The 24,317-nt window shown below is 42.5% G+C and overlaps 1 protein-coding gene across 7 annotated transcripts in view; it reads right to left on the minus strand.

The window, feature by feature from the left end:
* Positions 1 to 24,317, minus strand: part of CFAP20DC (CFAP20 domain containing) — a 263,548-nt gene that overhangs the window by 89,770 nt on the left and 149,461 nt on the right. For all 7 annotated transcript variants that reach the window (XM_070738145.1, XM_070738144.1, XM_070738142.1 and 4 more), the window contains one exon: positions 21,015 to 21,218. In XM_070738145.1, the coding sequence (XP_070594246.1) occupies positions 21,015 to 21,218 (204 nt within the window). The remainder of the gene's footprint in view (positions 1 to 21,014; positions 21,219 to 24,317) is intronic.

Here is a 24,317-nt window from a genome sequence, read left to right on the forward strand (position 1 = left end):
CTGGCTGGCTGGCGTGGGGAGCGCCGCTGGTGGTGAGGAGGGAGACCCTCCTCCGGGAGGGAGGGGGCCAGGCAGCAGCTAGCCAGCCAGCCAGCGGGATGGCGCTTCGGAGTTCGCAGCCTCCCCCCCCCACCCTGCCTTCATCTTCGCTCCATAAGACGAGGCTGATTTTTCTTCCTACTTTGGGAGGAAAAAAACTGCGTCTTATGGAGCGAAAAATACGGTATATATATTTCTATAGGAGAAATATACCATAACCTAGTTTAAAAAACATTTAGGCACATAAAGGAATTCTGAATTTATGACAGATATCACACTCTGAAAGGCTGTGTAAATAACCACGCACTCTCTAACTGGTCATTAGAGAAGACGGTGGCAGTGTATTACAACATTCAGTTTAAATACCTTGTTTAAAATTTATAAAAACCTCACATATTTTTAAAATGGATCAATGGTTTGAACATCATGTATTTGGGGCATTTATAATGCCGCACGAATCCCAGCGACCGGTCAGGTCCCACAGAGTTGGCCTTCTCCAGGTCCCGTCAACTAAACAATGTCGTCTGGCGGGACCCAGGGGAAGAGCCTTCTCTGTGGCGGCTCCGACCCTCTGGAATCAGCTCCCTCCAGAGATTAGAACTGCCCCTACCCTCTTTGCCTTTTGTAAACTCCTCAAAACCCACCTCTGTCGTCAAGCGTGGGGGAACTGAGACATCTCCCCTTGCCTATGTAGTTTTAGTGCATGATATGACTATGTATGTTTTTTATATTGGGGTTCCTTGTTTTTAGATTTTTTAAATGTACAATTGCTATTTTAGATTTTAAATTATTAGATTTGTCAATACATATTGTTCTTTATCACTGTTGTGAGCCGCCCCGAGTCTACAGAGAGGGGCGGCATACAAATCTAATAAATAATAATAATAATAATAATAATAATAATAATAATAATAACAACAATAATAATAATACACATTCCTATTCTGCTTAGCAAACATAACTGCCTTTTAAAAAATAATCAGGAGAATCTAACAATCGCAGGAAATACAGAAATAACCCAAACTCCATGTAAACTCTATTAGAAATGTGAATATGGTCAGTGCTGAAAGAAAAGCCTTCTTCCTGCCTCTGTAATTATAATTGGAGGAATTCTGAGTCAGCAGCCCCATTCTCTGAAAACAGCCCTATTGTATAATTTGACAACAACCACCATTTTAGCCTAGCTACTACTCTGAAGAAGAATAAAGGGAGACAAGAAAGTCCTTAGATCTGGCAGATGACTTTCGCTAGACTTTTTCACTAGACAAACAGCTGACACAGGCTGGACAGGACAGCTTAAGGGAGCCTGACTTCCAGCTGGGTTTTGAAAACAAAATAAGAATTTCAATTACCAAGAATATCAACTTGACATTACACGGAATTTATAATCCCCACCAGCAAACTAAAGGAAAATGCCTCAAAAGTATATACTATTAGCACCAGAATAGCTAGAGCCAAAATCTACTGAGTGATTACCTCAACAGAAATAATTCATTCTGTGAAAGCATTATTTTTTTATTCAGCCTGATGATGGTGAATGTGATTTCACCGAAACGTCGCATAGACATGCAAAACATTACACAGGGCAAAACCCGAACTCAGAACAATCTACATATATATGTATGTATGTATGTATGTATGTATGTATGTATGTATGTATGTATGTATCAAATGTTTTTAGCTGAAATTTTAAAATTAAGGGAGACTAGGATGGTACCATTTCGGCCTTGTTCTGGCCTCATCAGCTAGCCACACCCTTCCTTACTGGGATTCGATCTGGCAGCTTCTGCCTTGTAAGGCAGAGAATTAACAGTTGAGCCACCAGGCCTGATCCCTCCAGCTTCTGTACCAGGGAGGGGCTATATGGTTTTTTATGTCGGATCACCCTGGTATATATTGAAGGAACGTCACAGCTCCTTTTTGCCTCTAGGCCCAACCCAGGACCATTTCAAGGCAGTTAATTTATTCATAGCCGACAACTATATTCTGTATGTATCAAATGTTTATGTATATATGTCACATGTTTTTTTGCTGAATTTGAAAATTAAGGGAGACTACGATAGATCTATTTCGGCCTTATTTTGGCCTCATCAGCACGAAGCTTGGAAACTTCAGCCTGATGATGGTGAATGTGATTTCACCGAAACGTCGCATAAACATGCAAAATATCACACAGGGCAAAACCCGAACTCAGAACAATCTACATATATATATATATATATATATATATATATATATATATATATATATATATATATATATATATGTCACATGTTTAAGCTGAATTTGAAAATTAAGGGAGACTAGGATATATATATAAATGGCCCTGGGTTGGGCCGAGAGGCAAAAAAAGGAGCTGTGATGTTCCTTCAATATACCAGGGTGATTCGACACAAAATGTAACCCTTCCCTGGTACAGAGCTGAAGGGATTGGATACTGTAGCTTAGAGGATAATTCTCTGCCTTACAAGGCAAAGGTTGCAGGTTCAAGTCCCAGTGGGTATGGCTAGCTGATGAGGCCAAAATAAGGCCGAAATAGATCTATCCTAGTCTCCCTTAATTTTCAAATTCAGCTTAAACATGTGACATATATATATATATATATATATATATATATATATATATATATATATATACATATACATTTTCAAACAAAAGAAAAGATTGTTGCCCAGCTACTTTTGATAATGCTTTTTAATGACCAGCTCACTGTATTTCAGAATATATAAACCAAAGAGGTATGTTAGGTAGACTGCAGTTTCTATAGCAAATATAAAAATTGTACAATTGAAAAAGCCGAGAGCCAGTTTGGTGCAGTGGTTAAGGCACTATGCTAGAAACCAGGAGACCAGTTTAGTTTACTTTAATTAAAACTAATTAAAAATGGCGCAGCCGAAGGCTAGCTCAGTGAAATGCTCTCTAATGGCTCCTTTTTTATTATTCTTTGCAATTCACTACAGATTTAATATTCACAAGACCATCTGCTAAGAATTAAGCAAACTTTCTTTAAGGAGCAACTTTCTGTGATTTTAACACCCCAACCCTGTCTTTACAAATGCAGAAGAGATTCTAACACAGGAAGAAGCAAATTCCCCAGAGCTATGGATTACCAGAAAAAACAAAAGGAGGAGGAAACAAAAAACAAGGGAATTTTAAAGAGAGAGTATAAAACCCCTCTGCCTTCAGTCTTCCTGAACAATTTATGTTCACTTGCCAATAAGATGTATGAAATACTTCTACTAAACAGATGCAATTCTGATTTTCATAGCCTAGCTGCCCTATGCTTCTCTGAAACGATGATAGCAGCCTGCATTTTCCAGGGTTTCAGATTCAAGGATCAGACAGAATTGCAAAAACAAACTCAAAACAGTAGAAATGGTAGTAGACTTTAGAAAAAAACCCTCCCATACTTCCACCTATTACAATTATTATTATTATGTCAGTGCAACACAGCAAACGAGATCACCATGCTGGATTTCGTATTTCATCACCAGCTGGCCACTTCCCAAGCACCTAGGACTGCGTGATGTAGCGGCGAATTATGTTTGCCGATCCCAGTAAAGCGGCCTTTTGCAATTGACAGATGGAGATTTTGTCAATTCCGATGGTTTTCAAATGTCCGCTGAGATCCTTTGGTACTGCGCCCAGCGTGCCAAGTACCACTGGGACCACTTTCACTGGCTTATGCCAGAGTCGTTGTAGCTCGATTTTTAGATCTTCGTATTTCACTAATTTCTCTAGCTGCTTCTCCTCAATTCTGCTGTCTCCTGGGATTGCGATGTCGATGATCCATATTTTCTTTTTCTCCATGATCACAATGTCTGGTGTGTTATGCTTCAGAATTCGGTGAGTCGGAAGTCCCACAGTAGTTTTGCTTGCTCATTTTCGACCACTTTTTCGGGCTTATGATCCCACCAGTTCTTTGTCACTGGTAAATGGTAGTTCCGGCACAAGTTCCAGTGGATTATTATTATTATTATTATTATTATTATTATTATTATTATTATTATTATTAATTAGATTTGCATGCCGCCCCTCTCTGGAGACTTGGAGCGGAAACTAGACAACAGTTTCTACAGTAGAGACCTTCAAATTTCTAGGTTCTAGCTCAAGATCTAAAATGAACACCTAACATCAAAAATGCCATTCAAAAAGTACAACAAAGAAGAACCGTTGAACTTACCTGAACGGTCTTCTCGATGCTCTGGAAGGAGAGTCCAGCATGGGTTTAGCTCTAGTCTTATTGGTAGGACTGAGTTTTAAATTAACATAAATACATAATAATTAGATACCGCCCCCTTGCTGCCCCAAGGAGTCAGTTTTAAAAAACGAAGGTAAGAAGAATAACAATTTATTGAACATTATAATTCAGAACAAGTAATTGAACCGGAACAAAAACTCCCCATGGTTCCAGGGAGGGTATGGACTCTCCTTCCAGAGCATCGAGAAGACCGTTCAGGTAAGTTCAACGGTTCTTCTCCCATGCTTCTGGAAGGAGAGTCCAGCATGGGATATACCCAAGTTCAGTGCTCAAGGGTGGGAGTCTGTTGAACCATGGATTGCGTGTCCTCGCACACCTTCTGAAGCACCCGTCTGCCAAACGCCGCCTCCGCCGAAGCAAAGGTATCTAATTTGTAGTGGCGAATAAAGGTCGTGGGCGTAGTCCATGTTGCAGCCCTGCAGATATCCTCAATGGGCGCCTGTGTCGCCCAAGCCGCAGATGACGCCGCACTCCTTGTCGAGTGTGCCTGTATTCCAGTAGGTGGGCTGGTCGAACTCGCCCGGTAAGCCTCGACTATGCATAGTCTCACCCATTGACTAACGGTGTTGGGAGAAACCCTGAGACCCAGTCTAAGGGAACTAAAAGACACAAACAAGGCCTCAGTCTTACGTATCGCCTTCGTACGTCTGATGTACAGTTTCAAGGCTCTGCGGACGTCCACCTTGTGCCACTTAAGTTCTAAGGGATGATTGCCCTTGGTACAGAAATCCGGCAATATCAATTCCTGAGCCCTGTGGAAGTGAGTATTAACTTTGGGAACAAATGTAGGGTCTAACCTTAATACCACCCTGTCCGGATAAAAGGTACACAAATCCGGTCTAACTGACAGGGCAGACAATTCGGACACCCGCCGGGCCGAGGTAACCGCTACCAAGAAAATTGTCTTCAGAGAGAGGAGTCGTAACGACACTGTCCTCAAGGGTTCAAAGGGAGGTCCTGTGAGGGCCTGGAGGACCAAGGTCAAATCCCATGTGGGAAAACGCCGAACCGGAGGAGGGTGTGTATTTGCAGCCCCCCTTAAGAAGTCTTTTATCCATGGATGATGGGCCAAGGGGCCCCCATCTTCCCTTCTAATAATAGTCGCCAACGCCGCCACATGTCGTCTCAACGTGTTTGGCGCTAGGCCTTTGTCCAAACCTGTCTGTAAGAATTCCAGAACCGAAAGGACGGAGGAATCTTGAGGTTGCAAATGTCTGGTGGAGCAGAATGATGTGAAAGCGGCCCATGTCGCCTGATAAATTCGTGTCGTAGAAGGACGTCTAGCAGCCTGAATAGTGGTAATCACGTTGTCCGGAAGTTGACAATTCCTTAAACTGTTCCCCTCAAGTGCCAAGCGGTTAGATGGAGCCATTGTGGGTCCGGATGGGGCACAAACCCCTGGCTGAGGGAAATCTGGTCATCCGGAATCCTCCACGGTGGGGAGACAGAGAGCCCCATGAGGTCCGCGAACCAAGGTCGTCGCGGCCAATGCGGTGCCAACAAGATTATGTCTGCCCTCTCCACGAGAACCTTCCCTATCACCTTTGGGAGAAGCGGAAGGGGGGGGAAAGGCATAGAGTAGTGTCTTTGGCCACGGAAGGTGAAGTGCATTGACTCCCTCGGCTCCCGGTGATGCAAATCGGGAGTAGAACCTTGGGAGCTGGGTGTTTTGGCATGTGGAAAACAGATCCACTGCCGGTTCCCCAAAGCGATGGACAATTTCTTGAAAAAGAAGGGGATCGAGTCTCCACTCCGCCGGATCCAGTTCCTGACGGCTGAGCCAATCTGCCTGCTGGTTGTCCTCTCCCGCTATGTGCTCCGCACGTAGAGAGGCAAGGTGAATTTCCGCCCAGTCGAAAAGCAGGACAGTTTCTGTCATGAGTCTGAGTGACCGCGTCCCGCCCTGGTGATTTAAATGTGCCCTGGTGGCCACATTGTCCGTGCGGACGAGAACATGATGTCCCTCCAGCAGGGGTAAAAAGGCCTGGAGTGCCAAACGGACAGCCCGTAACTCCAGGAAATTGATATTGACAGGTCGTAGGTCCTGGGGTGTCCAGAACCCTTGTGTCACCTGGGAGTTGACATGGGCGCCCCATCCCAGGAGGCTGGCATCTGTGGTAAGAATGGTATATGACAGGTGTCCGAAGAGGGAGCCCTGACGCAGCGCCGAGGACCTCCACCATTTCAGAGAGGATCGTAGCTCCTGCCCCACGGAGATCAGCCGGTGTGTATGGCTTAGGCGCCGCCGCTGGTAAGGGAGTAGGGTCCACTGAAGCATGCGGTAGTGGTAACGGGCCCAAGGAACAATGTCCACGCATGACACCAGTGTCCCCAGCACTTTGGACAGTAGGGACAATGGGGCTTTCCGGTGCCGTTGAAGCCTGTTCACCAGTGCGCACACGTTGAGTTGTCTCTCTGTGGAGAGATACACCTTGCTGGAAACAGTGTCCACCACTGCACCCAGATGGGTGAGCCTGGTCGCCGGCACCAAATGACTCTTCGGCACATTGACCGTGAAGCCATGGTGTTGTAGTAAGGTCAACGTGGTCTGCAACTCCCGATGCGCTGTTCTCCGGTCGCCGGACAGAAGGAGAATATCGTCCAAATATGCAAGGATCCGGATGGACTGGGATCGTAGCTTTGCCATCAGCGCATCCAAGAGCTTCGTGAAGGTGCGCGGGGCCGATGAAAGGCCGAATGGCATTGCCCTGTATTGGTAGTGCGCGTTGTGCAGGCAAAATCGAAGAAATTGACGATGCGACGGATGTATAGGGACGTGTAGATAGGCCTCCTTCAGATCGACCGAAGTAAGGAAGTCCCCAGGCCGAATGGCGGCCAGGATGGAACGGAGGGAGGCCATCTTGAACCTTCGGTAGACAACGTATTGGTTCAGACGTTTGAGGTTCAAGATGAGCCTGCAACCCCCTGATGATTTGGGTACGAGGAACACCCGTGAATAAAACCCCGTACCCACCTGGCTGCACGGCACCGGCTCGATTGCCTGAATATCCAAGAGATGTAAAATCTCTTGTTCCAAGAGAGTCTTTCTTGTGGGGTCCCTGGGTACAGGACAAGTCACAAATTGGTGAGGAGGATTTTGCAGAAATTCGAGGCGTAGTCCCCGAGACACGGTTGCCAGCACCCAGGAATCGGTGGTAACTGCCTGCCAGGTTCCGCTGAAAAGCTGTAGCTTGCCTCCCAAAGGGACGTCCTGTAGGCAGTCACTTTGAACGCCGAAAGTTGCGCTGCTGGGAACCTCGGAAAGGACGTCTGGTTTGGTGGAAGCCTCTAGACCGGTCCTGGAAGTAGGAACGGTCACTTCTATAAGGTGTGGAAAAGGTACCTTGGGTATAAGGCCGGGCCGGTTGCGTTGTGGGTGGAGTCTGGTCCCACCGAAAGGACTGGCGACGAGAATACGGTCCAGTCCTTCGGTCCTGGCGCCGGTACGATCTAGGGAGGACCTTCCTCTTATCCTTATCCTCCACCAGGACGGGCTCGAGAGACTCCCCAAACAGTTTAGAGCCCTCAAAGGGGGCGGAGGACAATGCCCACTTCGATTTGGCATCCACCTGCCAGTTTCTCAGCCACAGAAGGCGTCGAGATGATATGGTGGACGCCATAGCCCTGGAGGCGAATTTAGCGGCATGCAAAGTGGCGTCCGTTGAGAATTCCGCCGTCGCCAGAAGTTTATTTAAGTCTTGTCTCAATCGGGTGTCCTCGGGCCCCAGCCTCGCCTGGACCTCCTGAATCCACATAATGGATGCCCGACTGAAAAAGGAGGCAGTAGACGCAGCTCGAAGAGCCCAAGCAGCCATCTGATGTGTCTTCTTCAAGAGCGTCTCCGCCCTACGTTCGTCAGGCTTGAGACTATCCGCATTGTCTGAGGGCACAACCGCCGTGGAAACTAAGGTGGCCACCGGCTTGTCCACGGGGGGGAACAGCAACAGATTTTCCATGGCATCATCGAACGTATAAAATCTGCGCTCCAAGTTTGAAGGGCCCTGTGCCGCAGCCGGATGTTGCCATGGGCGCTTGACATTCTGAAGAAAAATCTCCAGCGCCGGCACCTTGTCTGATTCCTTGACGGGCTCCTTGCACAAAGTGGCCGATGTGCGCCGGCCATCCCCTGATTCCACTGGGGCCACTGCTCCCGGCACGTCCAGGGCCTGCTTAGCTTTGTGCAATAGCACCCGGAACAAGGAGGGCTTGAACAGACCTGCCATTGCCGGCTGCTCGGGAAGGGTAAACTCGTCATCCGACAGATCCATCCCGTGGTCGCTGTCCTGCTCAAAATTGGAATGGTCATCTGCCATGGAATCCAACCCAGTAGGGGGCGGTGGGGCTGACCAGGGATCTCTGGGTTGAGTGGCTTGCAAAGGGAAGGTATGAGTGCGCTGGGTAGCTGCTGCTATGCCTTGTGAGTAGGCATTGGCTACCATGTCTTGAATAGCAGGTGAGAAAGCCTGCCAAGCATCTGATTGATCTCTCAGCCCAGCTGCCGTGGGTGTAAAAGTAGCAGAGGGACCGTAAGCTGTCTGCATTCCAATCTGAGGCATGGCCTGACTATGAGAGGATGATGGCCGGTCAGATCTGACATTAGGTGAAGGCAAAGGCGGAGGACACTGGGAAGCCTGCCTGTCAGGTGACCAGTCTCTATCAGGTGCAGTCCCTTGAAATCCCAAGGCCATGCTGGGTGAAAGGGAAGGTGGAGGGAGAGGCTGGAATGGTTGTATAATCAGTCCCCCTTGAGTGGGGGGGGACAAGGCCGCTTCCAAGCGCTGTTCAAGGGCCTTAATTTTCCTCTCAGCTTCACGAAGCGAGGAAGCTGACTGAGAAGACTTGCTTTTAGGTTTGCCCGAAGATTTCTCTTTGGCTTTTACAACAACCTTGCTTGGCTGGGCCTGTTCTTCCTCCCTAGCAACCTCGATTTTATCAGCCATCATAAGATAGGGGCAGCGTACTTACAATCACGATCCCAATCAATTAGAAACACACAGAGCACAGAGAAGCTCACTCGCAAGTGAGACTATGTGTGCAAACTGCCAGCTAGCCAGAATTCCATTGGCAGCCCTGCCTCGGTGTCAGCCTCAGCGACAGTATCGAGGCAGAATAGGAGCCCTGCGACAGCTTGGCAGCCTGCCAGCTTCGCGCCAATTTGATCGCCGAGCCCAATAATTTTCGCGCTTTCGGGGGCTCCAAAATGGCGGGCGCGACGATTTCCTAGCCTCAGGAGGCAAGGCAGGCACCAGCAGGGACACTGAGAGACCTCTCTCTCCTTCAACGTTGCTGTCTCCTTGACAGGCGTCCTGGAACGGCTTGAAAAACGCCGCCGCGATCTCATTGTTTTCGGAGCTATCAGCTGTTAAGCGGCTCGTAATTAGCCGCGGCGGCGTCGTTAACCTCTTGCCGCCCCCGTCAATGGGGGAGGGCGGACCTCCCCCACCTGGGGTGTTTGGGCTAAGTCTGGCCTCGGAGGTCAGTGACTTGGAGCCCCGTTGCTCCTTCTCAGGGCAGTACCCGCGGGGGGAAGGGGCCCCACAAGGAGGAATGGTGGGGGCGCTGCCCGCGGAGGGCAGGAAACCCCAAGCCGATCACAAACCTGTGTAAAAGAGAAGAAAAAAGATTACAAGGTTCAAACATAACTTTAATGATTTAAACATTATTTTTAACATATACTTATCCCGGAGGAAAAAAACTCAAGTCCTTAACCTCGACTGAGTTTTTTAAAACTGACTCCTTGGGGCAGCAAGGGGGCGGTATCTAATTATTATGTATTTATGTTAATTTAAAACTCAGTCCTACCAATAAGACTAGAGCTAAACCCATGCTGGACTCTCCTTCCAGAAGCATGGGAGAATGTTCTTTCTGTGCCATCTCAGAAAGCTCAAACTGCTCAAGGAGCTGCTGATCCTTCTACAGAGGAATAATTGAGTCTGTTACCTGCACATCTATAACTTGCTGGTTTGGTTCTGAACCCAACAAGACAGACACAGACTTCAGAGGATAATTAGAACTATAAATAACAACAACAACAACAACAACCAAGCTGCCTTCCATTGAGTACCTGTATACTTCATGAGTCAAAAAGAGGGCTGTGAAAATATTTACAGACTCTTCACATTCTGGACATAAGCTATTTCAACTGCTACCCTCAAAACGATTCTATAGAGCAGTGTTGGCAAACCTTTTTGGCACAGAGTGCCAAAATGGGGGTCACACATGCACATGTGCCAAAAACCAGAAGAGCATGAGCTTGCCAGGAAGGTGATTTTCTGGTTTCCAGTGCACGCATGTGCACCAGCCACCTGGTCTTCTGGTTTCTGGCATGCATGCATGCATTGAAGACCAACTGGCTGGTGCACATGCACACACCGGAAACCAGAAGATCATTTTCCTTGTGTGCGTATGCACACTGAGCAGCTGTTTTTTTGGCTTGTGTGGTTCACCATCATGGCTGTAGAGCATGCACACCAGAACAACTAGACACAAGAACAGTTTTTTCCTGAATGCCATCACTCTGCTAAACAAATAATTCCCTCAACAACATCCATCCAAAGAGGGGAGAAGGCAACCACTAATCCTCTGGGCAATGATGTTAACCCTTTGGAGCCCTGTCCTATCGCCACTGTGCAATTGGCCATACACAGATGCAGTAAGTTAAAATACTTCCTATGGGGCAGTGGTAGAAGTTCACGAGCAGTTTTTCATTCAGTTGTTGTTTCCTGAGAAGTCTCAGATAATGTAATCTCTACTGGGCCCTTTTGACCAGTGCTGCAATGTAAGTACCCTAGGTCAAGCCCTCTTTTATGATAACACCCAGAAACTTAAAACTGGCCACATGCTCTACTTGTTCTCTATTGATAACCAAGGGCTAGATGTCTGATCTATTCTTCTGTAGTCCACTATAAGCTTCTTGGTCTTATTGGTATTAAGGACCAAGTTATTGTTGCCACACCATGAAAGCAACCTCATCTCGATGAGCAGACTCATCCCCTACTCCCAGAGATGAGTCCCACCACTCTTATATCATCTGCAAATTTAATGAGTTATTCTATCTATCTATCTATCTATCTATCTATCTATCTATCTATCTATCTATCTATCTATCTATCTATCTATCTATCTACCTACCTACCTACCTACCTACCTACCTACCTACCTATTTATTTCTTTGTCAATCAAGTATAGGATAGTAATTTATATACCGTAAATATAACATAGAAAATAATGATAAAAGAAGACAATAGGACAGGGACAGTAGGCACAATGGTGCACTTTCTTTAATGAGACTGTGAGTTCTAGCACTGCTTTAGGCATGAAGCCAGATGGGTGACCTTGGGTCAATCTCTTTTTCTCCTCCCCTGAAAGGAGGCAATGACAAACTCTTTATGAAAAACCTTGCCAAGAATACTGCAGGGACTTGTCAAGACCGTGTCTGAGAATTGGACAGAAATGAATAAAGAAAAAAAGAAGAAGATAGTTGCAATAATCTGCTCTTTCTCCCATCTTCATTTTTTGTAATAAATCTCTTATTTATATTCACCCGCCCCATCCATTTCTTTTATCCAACCATACATCCTTTTCACTCTTCTGATTAGCATACTTGCGTAGTCCCTATGGCACTCTGTGTCACAGTTATTTTATTCTGTTCCAGGCACCTTCTATACATCACATCTAGTTTATATTCATTTTGCTGCAGGATTGCTTTTAATATATATTTTTTTCAAACGTGACTCATAATTTCTCTTCCTGCAATTATTCTACCAACCCTCTCAATTTTCCTCACTTCTTATTTTTACTTTTGCACATATTATTGTTTTGCCAAGAATTCCTCTGGACAATATCAGAATGTCCTTATATGTTTCACCAATTCTCTAAACCTTTTACTATATTTTAAGGCTTTAAAAACACATTTTTGCAGCCAGGCCTGGGGCCGTTGAGCATTGATATCTGTTCCGTCCGAATACTATGATTTTGATGAGACGAATGTTGGTTGAACGGTTTAAATGTTTTGGGTTTTTAGAGTAGTTTTTAATTTATTTGGATTCTTAAATGTAGCTTTCTGCGTAGGATTTTATATTGTTGATTTTTTATTATTTATGCTGTAAACCACCCTGAGGCCCCTGGAGAAAGGTGCCAAGGAAATCCCAATAATTAATAAAAAAAAAAAAAAATCTAAGCAATAAAATCATTCAGCTTTTAAACTGATATTAATTTCTTTGCTGTACAGTATATACCTTTGAATAGACATGCTTAAACAATGTATTTTGGGGAAAAAACAACAGATTTTTCTTCAAATTCTTGATACTTTCTTGTTTAATTTCCACTCATCCATTCATGTTACCCATTTTACTAATTTTTCTCCTAAATCCTATTTATTAAGAATAGCAGCAGTAAAATGGACAGCATATAAATTTAATAAAAATAAATAAATAAATAAATAAATAATCTCTCCTCCCCAAACTCAACATTCCACAGCAAGTAGGTAGGATTTCTATGGATGCCTAGCTTCAAATTCACCCACAACAGACAAGATGAAAGCAATGTACACAGTACCTTCTGATATACTGCATCTCAGATTCTTGATTCATATTCTATAATCGATTACTTTACTGATTTGAAATCTGTAATCTTCATTAGAAAGTGAATACTTCCCTTTAGTTCTGAGAATGTTCCCCACAAATCAATGATGCAGAATGGACAAAATGAATGCCCTTCCAATATTCACAATATTTCTAATAGCAGTATTGTAATACAGTATTTGAGGGATATCACAAAGAAAAGAGAGTCAACATATTGTATACTCCACCCCCTGTATACTCCCTGTATACTCCAAAGCACTGGGAGCAAAACAAGAAGTAATGGATGAAAACTTACCAAGGAGAGATCCAACCAATTTCAGGAATGTGCTTATAATCACCAAGAGAAGGATCCAATGAGGTATATATAGGGCAATTGTTTATTAGCAAATAAATGTTTGAGTAACTTCAAAGGAAACATCAAGAACATAGTTCCTTCTAAGCTGAGCAGTGAGCAATCGCTCACTTAAAAATCATCATCAACTCAGAGTTTTTCAAACCTGCCCAGAAGCCGAGAGGGAAAGAGTGAGAGGGAAGGAGAGAGAGAGGAAGAGAGGAAGAGAGAGAAACAGATAGAAAAAAGAGAGGAAGGAAAAGAGAAAGAAAAAGAATGGGAGTAAGGAAGAGAGAAAGAAAATCAAAATCTAGTTTGAAACTAGCTCAACTATTTAAGTGGTATTTTGATATTGATAGAGTTGCCCTATTATGAGCTCACTGTTATAGACACACAGTACAGTATTTTATTTTGAAATTCTCTGAGGCAAAACAGGGTGGGTTTTTTGTTTATTTATTTATTTATTTGTTTGTTTATTTATTTAATATTTCTGTGCCGCCCAGTCCCGAGGGGACTGCCGCTCAGATACTATATTTTTCCGCCCCCCCCCCAAAAAAAAAAATTAGAGGGAACACTGATCAAGAATGGTTTGCTAAGAGTATGAGGTGCTCAAAAAGGAAATTAAAAATTAAGATTTTTTTTGGAGTATAAGATGTACCTCCCCCTGCAAAAGAGGATGGAAATGTAGCCAGTTTTGCTGTCCCAAAGCCTTGCCCTCGCGTCCCATTTTTGGACAGAGGGTCTGGGAAGCCTGGGTGCTAGGAAATGGTAAAAACAGCCCCATTTTTGCAAAAAACGGGCTGGTTTTTTTCACAAAAATTGGGTGGACAGATTGGTCTGGGAAGCCTGGAGGGAGCTCCTGGGTGCTGGCAAAAATGGCCCTGTTTTGTGAAAAAATGGGCGGAAAATGGCCCATTTTTCATAAAAAAATGAGGCATTTATGTCATCCATCCCCCAGCACCCAAGAGCTCCCTGCAGGCTATAATATATAGCTTTCAAAAGGATTCCATAGGGATCTATACCAAGAATTATTGCATTTTTGAAAAAATAACAACAAAAGTCTGTCCTGGAGGAGAAGAATAAACCTCAAACGGAAACATGACTATGAGCCGCCTAAGGAAAGGCCTTCTTCCCCAGGGATCTTCATAGAATCCTGATAATCAGCTTTGTATAGAAGCACGGGAACACCATTTCAGAGCTTTATGTGCAGATTCCAACATAAAACTGAACAGAGATGCTCACCACTTTTTCCTTCTGAAATCACTGGGTAGTAATTTTTGTCCTAACTGAAATAATTAAAATGACTTTAGCTTGATGGACAAATCTTTATTCACCTTTATCAATCCAATAGGAAATATTGTCAAGGATTGGGGATAATAAAAGAGATCTGACTAATAGACTTACCAGCCTTTGGAGTATAATAAGCAAACAATATGCTAAACACTTAAACAGAAGGTTCCAAGCTTAAAGGTGTAACAGGAGACAAACAAGTGAAATTTAAAGAGGCCTCAGTGTCTAGTGATATTCTTGTATCACTTAATGAACAACCGGAGCCATAAAATAAAGTCTGCCAAAGGCTTTCCTTGATTTAACGTTTGCTTTATATTCACAATGATATTGTGGGAAAACACATTCATTACAGGAGTCTTCTTTTCCAGATTCAGAAGCTGTATTTCCATGCCTCTTTAAGGTGAAATGCAATTCAGAACTGTTGCTCTAAGAAATGGCAAATACTGTATATGGACAGAAGCGAGGCAAGACTCTACATAGTTTATTTTTTACTTTAACTTTAAAAAAGGTAAACAAGATTTTCATGCTCCCAAATTGTTAGATGCAATATTTTTCTAATTTTGCCCACAGATGATGCAACCAGACATCATCTCATATATGCTCACTGTATTCAGAAGAATCGTAAGACCTATAATTCTGCACTTTAAGAAGAACAAGCTGGTTACAAATTTCCAAAAAAATAGGTAGAGCTGAACAAAGCAGAGTATAGAGTAGAGTAGAGTGGCTTAGGGTAGGGTAGAGCAGGGTAGAGCAGGGTAGGTAGAATAGAATAGGTCCATCTTTTAAAATATCTCACTGTGTACTTTATTTCATGAAGATTTGAAAAAACACACGATGAATATGTTACCAATTGGCATGAACATCTTCACTGGATACTAGAAGCGTCTTTTAATTATCTTTTTTTATTTTAACAAAAAGACAAAAACTAATGGCATTAGCTTTAATGTTTTTTAATGCTAAACTTTGGCTTCAAATATTATATGGTATCTAGATTGGGAAGTATAAAAGGGTCAGAAAAGCCATTTTAAACTGCACTTCCAGAACACAGAGGAAGAGGAGAGGAAAATAGTGGCCCGTGCGCCTGGCGGCGCGCGAATTATATAACTATAAACCAAAATCAGCAAAGTTTGGTAGCAATAGGGGTTCATTTTCTTGCTAAGTACCTGTATTTCAATACATTCTTAAGATGATTGGCTTGGTACAGTGTAACACTTGTTTGGCTGTTGTGTTCCGTAGTACCTTGTGGAACTTGGGGTACTGCCCTCTTTGCATTAGTACATCTAGGTTAGATGGCGAGATCTCTAGATTGCAGTCCTTAGTTTGTAGCTTGCAGGCAGAAGTGGAAAGATTGTCCCAGCCACGTGCTGTAATGCAGCCATGTGTACAGCCTCCACTTCCACAGCGCCCCCCGAGGAGGAGGGCTGTTTGGACAACTGTTGGTTCAGGAAGATTACGTGCAGTTGAACAAAAACATAACAATTTTGGTCTCTCTGTATCCAACTCCTATAATGTTCTTGCGGATTTAAATAGTAAGGATGTTGTAGATATTAGCAAGGCCCCTCAGGCGGAGAATGAGGGGATGTTCAAAGGAGAAGTTGTTGTAAATGAGGAACATAGTGTCACCAAACCAAGTCCAGTTAGTAGAAATAAAGAGAGGACACATGTTCTTGTGGGTGACTCGATTGTCAGAGGTGTTGATTTGGGACAGAGGAAGGATGTGGTGAAGGTGATGAGGTGTCTTCCAGGAGCCACTGCCCACAGGGACAGCAGGCCGATTACAAACATTGTCAGGGCTGTGAGTAAAGGTAATAAAGTTGATGTGGTGGTGCATCTTGGCACAAACGATCTGTCCCAGAGAAATGTTAATGTAGTAAAAAGAGATTTTCAAAGTCTAAGTGTGGAGCTGGGTAAAATAACTGATTCAGTGACTTTCTCAGAGGTGTTACCGGTTTGTGGCCAGGAGGGTAAAACAAGTTGTATCAGAGAGTTTAATGTGTGGTTAAGGCAGTGGTGTAAAGCTGAAGGTTTTGGTTATGTAAGTCATGATGTCAGTAGATGGTCTAATAGGGAGTTGTTTAAGAGGGATGGTTTGCATCCATCATACAGAGGTACCCAGGTGCTCGGTGAGGAATTCAGAGCTTTTTTGGACAGGCATTTAAACTAGGTAAAGGGGACAGAGATGTACCAGATGTGGAGGATTTCTGTCCCCGACCAATGAGGATACATCAGTTTCTGGAAGCTTATGAAAAGGGAGCTGAAAATAAAATAGATGTAGTTGTTGATGATAAGGGGCAAACTAATAATGAAAATAATGTTCTTCGGGTAATGTGCACGAATGCTCGAAGCTTGAGCAACAAGCTCTGTGAGTTAATGGCCATAATATCTAGAGATAATTTGGATCTGGTTGCCATAACTGAGACATGGTTTAAGGATTCCAATGAATGGGAAATATCCATACCAGGATATACACTGTATAGGAAGGATAGAATAGAGAGAAGGGGAGGTGGAGTAGCCATTTATGTTAAAGAAAGTCTAAAAACAATACTAATTCAAAATACATGTAAAGATCTGGAGACCCTCTGGATTTGCATGCAAAATAAAGACGGTTCTGTCATTAGAATTGGGGTGATCTATAGGCCTCCAGGGCAATCTGAGGAACATGACAACAAGATGGTGGATGAGATTACCCTAATGGCAGTAAAGGGAGATATTGTGGTTATGGGTGATTTCAACATGCCTGATGTTGACTGGAATATCCCCAGTGCCCTTACATGCAAAAGTAAGACTATAGTAGAGGCCTTTACAGGAGCAGCTATGGCACAGCTAGTTAAGACACCAACTAGAGGGGAGAATATTCTAGATTTAGTTTTTACAAATGGGAATCGGGTTTCAGAGGTCAGGGTGGGAGAAAATTTAGGTTGCAGCGACCATCTATGTTTGTGGTTTGATGTAAAAACTGATTGTGAGCAATCCTATACTGCAACCAAAGTATTGGATTTCAGAAAAACAAATTTTAATGCAATGGGGGAATATTTAAATAATGAATTAAAGGGGAGGGATAAAATGGCAGGAGCGAGCACCCAGTGGACTGTATTAAAAAAGGCCATCTTAAAAGCCACAAGACTTTATGTAAAGCAAGTAACTAAAGGTAAAAGGAAGAAGAAACCGCTATGGTTTAGCAATGATGTAAGGGCTATAGTCAATGAAAAAAAGGCTGCCTATAGGAGGTATAAAGAGTCTGGAAGTATAGCTGATAGAGAGGTGTATAAAATGAGACAGAAGGAGGCGAAACAGATAATATATGCTGCTAAAGCCTCAAAAGAGGAAGAAATAGCAAAATCTGTAAAGAAGGGGGATAAAACCTTCTTCAGATATATTAGTGATAGGAAGAAGAAAAACTGCAGCATCACAAAGCTTAGTACCGGGAATAATACATGCATTAATGGGAATAAGGAGATCGCTGACCATTTCAATAGCTACTTCTGTTCAGTTTTCTCAAAGGACACCTTACAAAATAATACTATAGAGGGATATAGCATTGCTTCCAGCTGTACGGATTCAGCTCCAGTGATCTTAGAAGCCGATGTCTTAGAAGAACTTGAAAGATTAAAGATAAATAAGGCAATGGGTCCAGATGGCATCCATCCCAGAGTTCTTAAAGAACTCAGATCTGTCATTGCTACCCCCCTGACTGATTTGTTTAACCAATCCCTGTTAACAGGAGATGTTCCTGAGGATTGGAGAATGGCCAGTGTTGTGCCTATCCACAAGAAGGGCAGTAGAGAAGAAGCTGGAAACTACAGGCCAGTTAGCTTGACATCAGTTGTAGTTAAAATGATGGAGACTCTACTCAAAAAGAGGATAAATCAGCATCTAAAAAACAATAACTTATTGGACCCAAATCAGCATGGCTTTACTGAAGGCAAATCGTGTCAGACTAATCTCATTGAGTTCTTTGACTATGTCACAAAGGTGTTGGATCAAGGTGGTGCCGTGGATATTGCCTATCTGGACTTCAGCAAAGCCTTTGATACGGTTCCACATAAAGAGCTGATAGATAAATTAGTGAAGATTGGACTTAATCCCTGGATAGTTCAGTGGATTTCAAGCTGGCTGAAGCATAGACATCAGAGAGTTATTGTTAATGGCGAGTATTCTGAGCAGAGACAGGTTACAAGCGGTGTGCCACAAGGGTCTGTTCTGGGTCCTATTCTTTTTAATATGTTTGTGAGTGACATAGGGGAAGGTTTGGTAGGGAAGGTTTGCCTATTTGCCGATGACTCTAAAGTGTGCAATAGGGTTGATATTCCTGGAGGGGTCTGTAATATGGTAAATGATTTAGCGTTACTAGATAAATGGTCAAAGCAATGGAAACTGCAGTTTAATGTTTCCAAATGTAAAATAATGCACTTGGGGAAAAGGAATCCTAAATCTGAGTATTGCATTGGCAATTCTGTGTTAGCAAAAACTTCAGAAGAGAAGGATTTAGGGGTAGTGATTTCTGACAGTCTCAAAATGGGTGAGCAGTGTGGTCGGGCGGTAGGAAAGGCAAGTAGGATGCTTGGCTGCATAGCTAGAGGTATAACAAGCAGGAAGAGGGAGATTGTGATCCCCTTATATAGAGCGCTGGTGAGACCACATTTGGAATACTGTGTTCAGTTCTGGAGACCTCACCTACAAAAAGATATTGACAAAATTGAACGGGTCCAAAGACGGGCTACAAGAATGGTGGAAGGTCTGAAGTATAAAACGTATCAGGAAAGACTTAATGAACTCAATCTGTATAGTCTGGAAGACAGAAGGAAAAGGGGGGACATGATCGAAACATTTAAATATGTTAAAGGGTTAAATAGGGTTCAGGAGGGAAGTGTTTTTAACAGGAAAGTGAACACAAGAACAAGGGGACACAATCTGAAGTTAGTTGGGGGAAAGATCAAAGGCAACATGAGAAAGTATTATTTTACTGAAAGAGTAGTAGATCCTTGGAACAAACTTCCAGCAGACGTGGTTGGTAAATCCACAGTAACCGAATTTAAACATGCCTGGGATAAACATATATCCATTGTAAGATAAAATACAGGAAATAGTAAAAGGGCAGACTAGATGGACCATGGGGTCTTTTTCTGCCGTCAGTCTTCTATGTTTCTATGTGGGAATTTACCGGTAAACAAAGGAGAACTAGTGCAAACCAAGTTCTTAAAGTCCATTCTTTCTGCCCCTAAGGATATATCTAAATACATAATTCAGGTTTAAGATTAAGATACCCAGCATTCAAGTGAGCCTTGGAAACAGATAAAGTTACTGGTTTAACACTAGTTTTCCCAAGAGGTTTATTACTCTTAGTTCCGGCAGATGAGTAACTATTGAGTTTGAAACAACAAATGAACTAAAATAAATGTCACGTAGACTTTTACATCTAAAGGATATTCTAAATGTATGTAAGCTGAGTGTTCTTGCTCATGCGAGTCTGGGGGAATGAAATAATACCATACTTTATACAAAGTATAAAGTGTGTTATTATACAATACTTTGAACAGGGATCTCTAAGTCCTTTCTGCACCAATACACAAACAGAAGGATGAGTTCTAATTTCCAACCTGAAACGAGGGTTGAAATTCAGCAGGTTCTGACAAGCTCTGGAGAATCAGTAGTAGAGATTTTGAGTAGTTCAGAGAACCAGCAAATGCCATCTCTAGCCAGCCCCGGAGTGGAGTGGGAATGGAGATTTCACAATATTCTCCCCCTACTATGTCCACCAAACCATGCCCACAGAACTGGTAGGGAAAATTTTTGAATTTCACCCCTGCCTGAAATATTCTATTACATGTAGAGTAGCCAAGTTTTATGTATGAATTATGAAAATAAGATAGCAGATAATGATGATACAAACAAAATGTTTCATCAATGCATACATATAGTTTTGTAAACTTGCTGATTGTATACAGTATTATAAATGAAGGTTCTCTTTGTTGGACTACTAGAGCACTAGTTGTGGTACTTTGGAAACATTATGATTTCAACTCTGAACTCCCACTTGAAGCCCTGCATAGTCTGTGCCAAATATTGAGACTGGCTTTTGGAAAAAAGCGTATATATAGAAACCTGTGGTTCAGTCTTAAAACAAGCAACTGTAGAAAAATGACAGATGACTATTAAATTTGACAGATTTCTAGAGAAAAAACCTGAACAGATAAAGACATAGAATATAAAACAATCTATAAACTGAAAACTCAAGTGCATTGAAATAAATGGAAAAGTAAATGAATCTTGCCTTGTATTATAGGACCATATTAAATTTTCAAACAAGCTTAGCATTTTAGATGCCACTGCTTTGTCATCCATATGAATCTATTGGACGTGTCATCACTTAGCAATTATGGTATTTATATCTTTTCAATCCTTGTAATGTTTTTTTTAAAAAATATGCCAAACAACGACAAACCTTTAAATGAATCCAGTGTAACTGGAGGTTTAGTTGGGGCACAAAAAGGAAGGTATAATTCAAACTTACTGCTGGGAGACATGAATTCCAGGTATTTGTGTCATCACTGCTTGTGCTGATGTTAATATTACAATTGTTGATCTGAGAGGCGCTCAACCCATGTGAAAGTCCATTATATTCCAATTCTTCATCTTGCTGCCTTTTCATGCTAGCCAACATCTGCATTTCAGACATGGTCATGTCAGTTGGCTGGTAGTCTTTCCAATGGTATTCCTATGGATTGCATGAAATAAAACATGGAAATTGTACTGATACATCTGAAGAATTGCTTCCGGCACGAGGCGCAGCATACAAGTTTAATAAATAAATAAAAATAAATAGCATGCAGGGACATAAATATATTCCTATACAGACAGTCCTTGACCTACAACCAGCGACACTTATGACGGTGTTTCACACTTATGACTGTTGTAGCCTCTCCATGGTCCTGTGTTTAAAATTCAGATCCTTGGCAAATGGCATATATTTATGGAGGTTGCAGTGTTCCAGGATCATGTAATCACCTTTTGCCATCTTCTGACAAGCAAAGTCAACGGGGAAGCCAGATTCACTCAATAGCCATGTACTAATTTAACAGCTGTAATGATTCCCTTAGCCACTGTGGCAAGAATGGTTGTAAAATGGGGCAAAACTCACGTAATAACTGTCTTGCTTAGAAACAGAAATGATGGACTCGATTGTGGTTGTAAGTCAAGGATTACCTGTAAGAGGTGAGCATGTATAATTTGAAACATAAGCTATTGAAGGATACATTTGCTCCAAACTATAAATAGTAATTTTCTATGTCTGAACAAAAAGGAAACTGCAAAAAAAAGTATAGTCATGTAAAAACACTCTGCATTTTGAAATATTATTTCTCTCTTCTATAGTTTTATGGAAGTGAAGAAAGATTAGTACTATATAAAAGGAGAGGAAAATTAAAGCTAATTTAATTCCCCAAGGCTGTGATTTAGGCCCAGTCCTCTTCAACATCTTCATCAATGGCTTGGACGAGGGGATATATGGGGAACTCTTTCAGCAAAAGGACCTCCCTTTACTTGCTTGGAAGATAGGGCAAAAGCATCGCTAGTTCTATAGTGTGATGGTTAGCACTCTGGACTTTAAATCCAGCGATCCGCGTTCAAATCTCGGTGGAACTTCCTTATTTAATTTTGTTTACATTTTTATTTATTTATTTATTTATTAATTATTATTATTATTATTATTATTATTATTATTATTATTAGCATCATCATCATCATCATCATCATGGGCACATCGGGAAGGTGCCCCCAAAGAGCTGGAGGGTCCTTTGAATGCTTTCTTTTTTCCCCACTAAGAAAGCATTAAAAGGACCCAAATATCCTTTATTATATAAAGAAGCATGATGATGATGATGATGATGATAATAATAATAATAATAATAATAATAATAAAAAATAAAAACCCGGATCGCTGGATTCAAAGTCCAGAGTGCTAACCTTTATACTATAGAACCAGCAATGCTTCTTCCCTCTCTTCCAAGCAAGTAAAGGGAGGTCAGGAAGAAGTATACGTGATGTCAAAGCTCCGCCCCCGGAATTCCATCGTGGGGTTTCCCAGCTCCTTCTGCTTGTAGCGCGGCAAGCAAAAGGAGGTGGGGAATGCCATGATGGGATTCCCCACTCTCCTCCCGGCCAAACCCGAACTTTGCCTGAAGTTTTTTTAAAAAATTGGGTGCGGGTTCTGTGTCACGAACGGCACAAAATTCAGTACGGACCTGAATTGTGCGAGTTCGGTTCGCCCAACACTATTCAACATTGGAAGTTTTAAAGATGATGTTGGATAACTATTTGTCTGAAGTAGTGTAGAGTTTCCTGCCTAAGCAGGGGATTAGACTAGAAGATCTCCATGGTCCCTTGTTGTTGTTGTTGTTGTTATTGTTATTATTATTATTATTATTATTATTATGATGTAAGCTATCCTATGAACACGGTAAGAATCAGTAATTATAATCCAATGAATTCCACCAAACTAGAGCATCTGTTACAAGGTGGATCTACATAATTTTCATACTAATTTCAGTACTTGGTTATTATTTTTATGGGATAGAGAAGAGAGGTCCCATAGCTTAGATAAAGAAGATGTATTTTATGCATAATGCATACTGCTGCATAGGATATGGCTGGAAAAGAAACCCCCACTAACACCAGACACTATTGGATTATATATGCCAGACCAAATGGTTTGACTCAAAAATTATTAATATTCATAAAATGCTGCTAACTTATTTATTTATTAAGCATTTTAATCTGCTTCACTGCAGAGGCTCTGGGTTAAGAAGCCCTTAAAAGCAAAAAAAAACCCCAACCCAAACCAACAATAGCAAAACCTCAAAATCCTTGATAAACATATGGAAAATTAGATTGCTGGTTGACATCAATCTTTGATTAAAATCCTTCTTGAAAAGAATGATCTTTAATTCTTTCAAACATTTTACACCATATGGGCTAGGGCTTGGGCTAGGCATTCTCCTGAGGTAAAGCGTTCCACAGTTCAAAGGAGGCCATATGTCCATTGCACACTCACTTCATCTGCGGGAGCCACTTTCAGCAAGCCCTCTATTCTTAACTGAATGGAATGGGATGGGTTGGGACATTAGCTAGGCAGCCTCTGATCTAATTCTATGTGATATAGGGAACTTACAGCTAATATCCAGCACTCGGAGCTGAGCCCAAAAGACAAGCTAGTGGCATTTATTTATTTATTTATTGGATTTGTATGCCGCCCCTCTCCGTGGACTCGGGGCGGCTAACAACAGTGACAAAAAACAGAATGTAAAAATCCAATACTACAACAGCTAAAAACCCTTGTTATAAAACCAATCATACATACAAGCATACCATGCATAAATTGTAGAAGCCTAGGGGGAAATATTATCTTAATTCCCCCATGCCTGACGGCAGAGGTGGGTTTTGAGGAGCTTACGAAAGGCAAGGAGGGTGGGGGCTATTCTAATCTCTGGGGGGAGTTGGTTCTAGAGGGTCGGGGCCGCCACAGAGAAGGCTCTTCCCCTGGGTCCCACCAGCCGACATTGTTTAGTCGACGGGACCCAGAGACAGCCAACTCTGTGGGACCTAACCGGCTGCTGGGATTCGTGTGGCAGAAGGCGGTCCCTGAGATAATCTGGCCCGGTGCCATGAAGGGCTTTATAGGTCATAGCCAACACTTTGAATTGTGACCGGAAACTGATCGGCAACCAATGCAGACTGCGGAGTGTTGGTGTGACATGGGCATATGTAGGGAAGCCCATGATTGCTCTCGCAGCTGCATTCTGCACGATCTGAAGTTTCC

Source organism: Erythrolamprus reginae, chromosome 2 (assembly GCF_031021105.1).
Source record: "Erythrolamprus reginae isolate rEryReg1 chromosome 2, rEryReg1.hap1, whole genome shotgun sequence".
NCBI classification, from domain to species: Eukaryota; Metazoa; Chordata; class Lepidosauria; order Squamata; family Dipsadidae; genus Erythrolamprus; species Erythrolamprus reginae.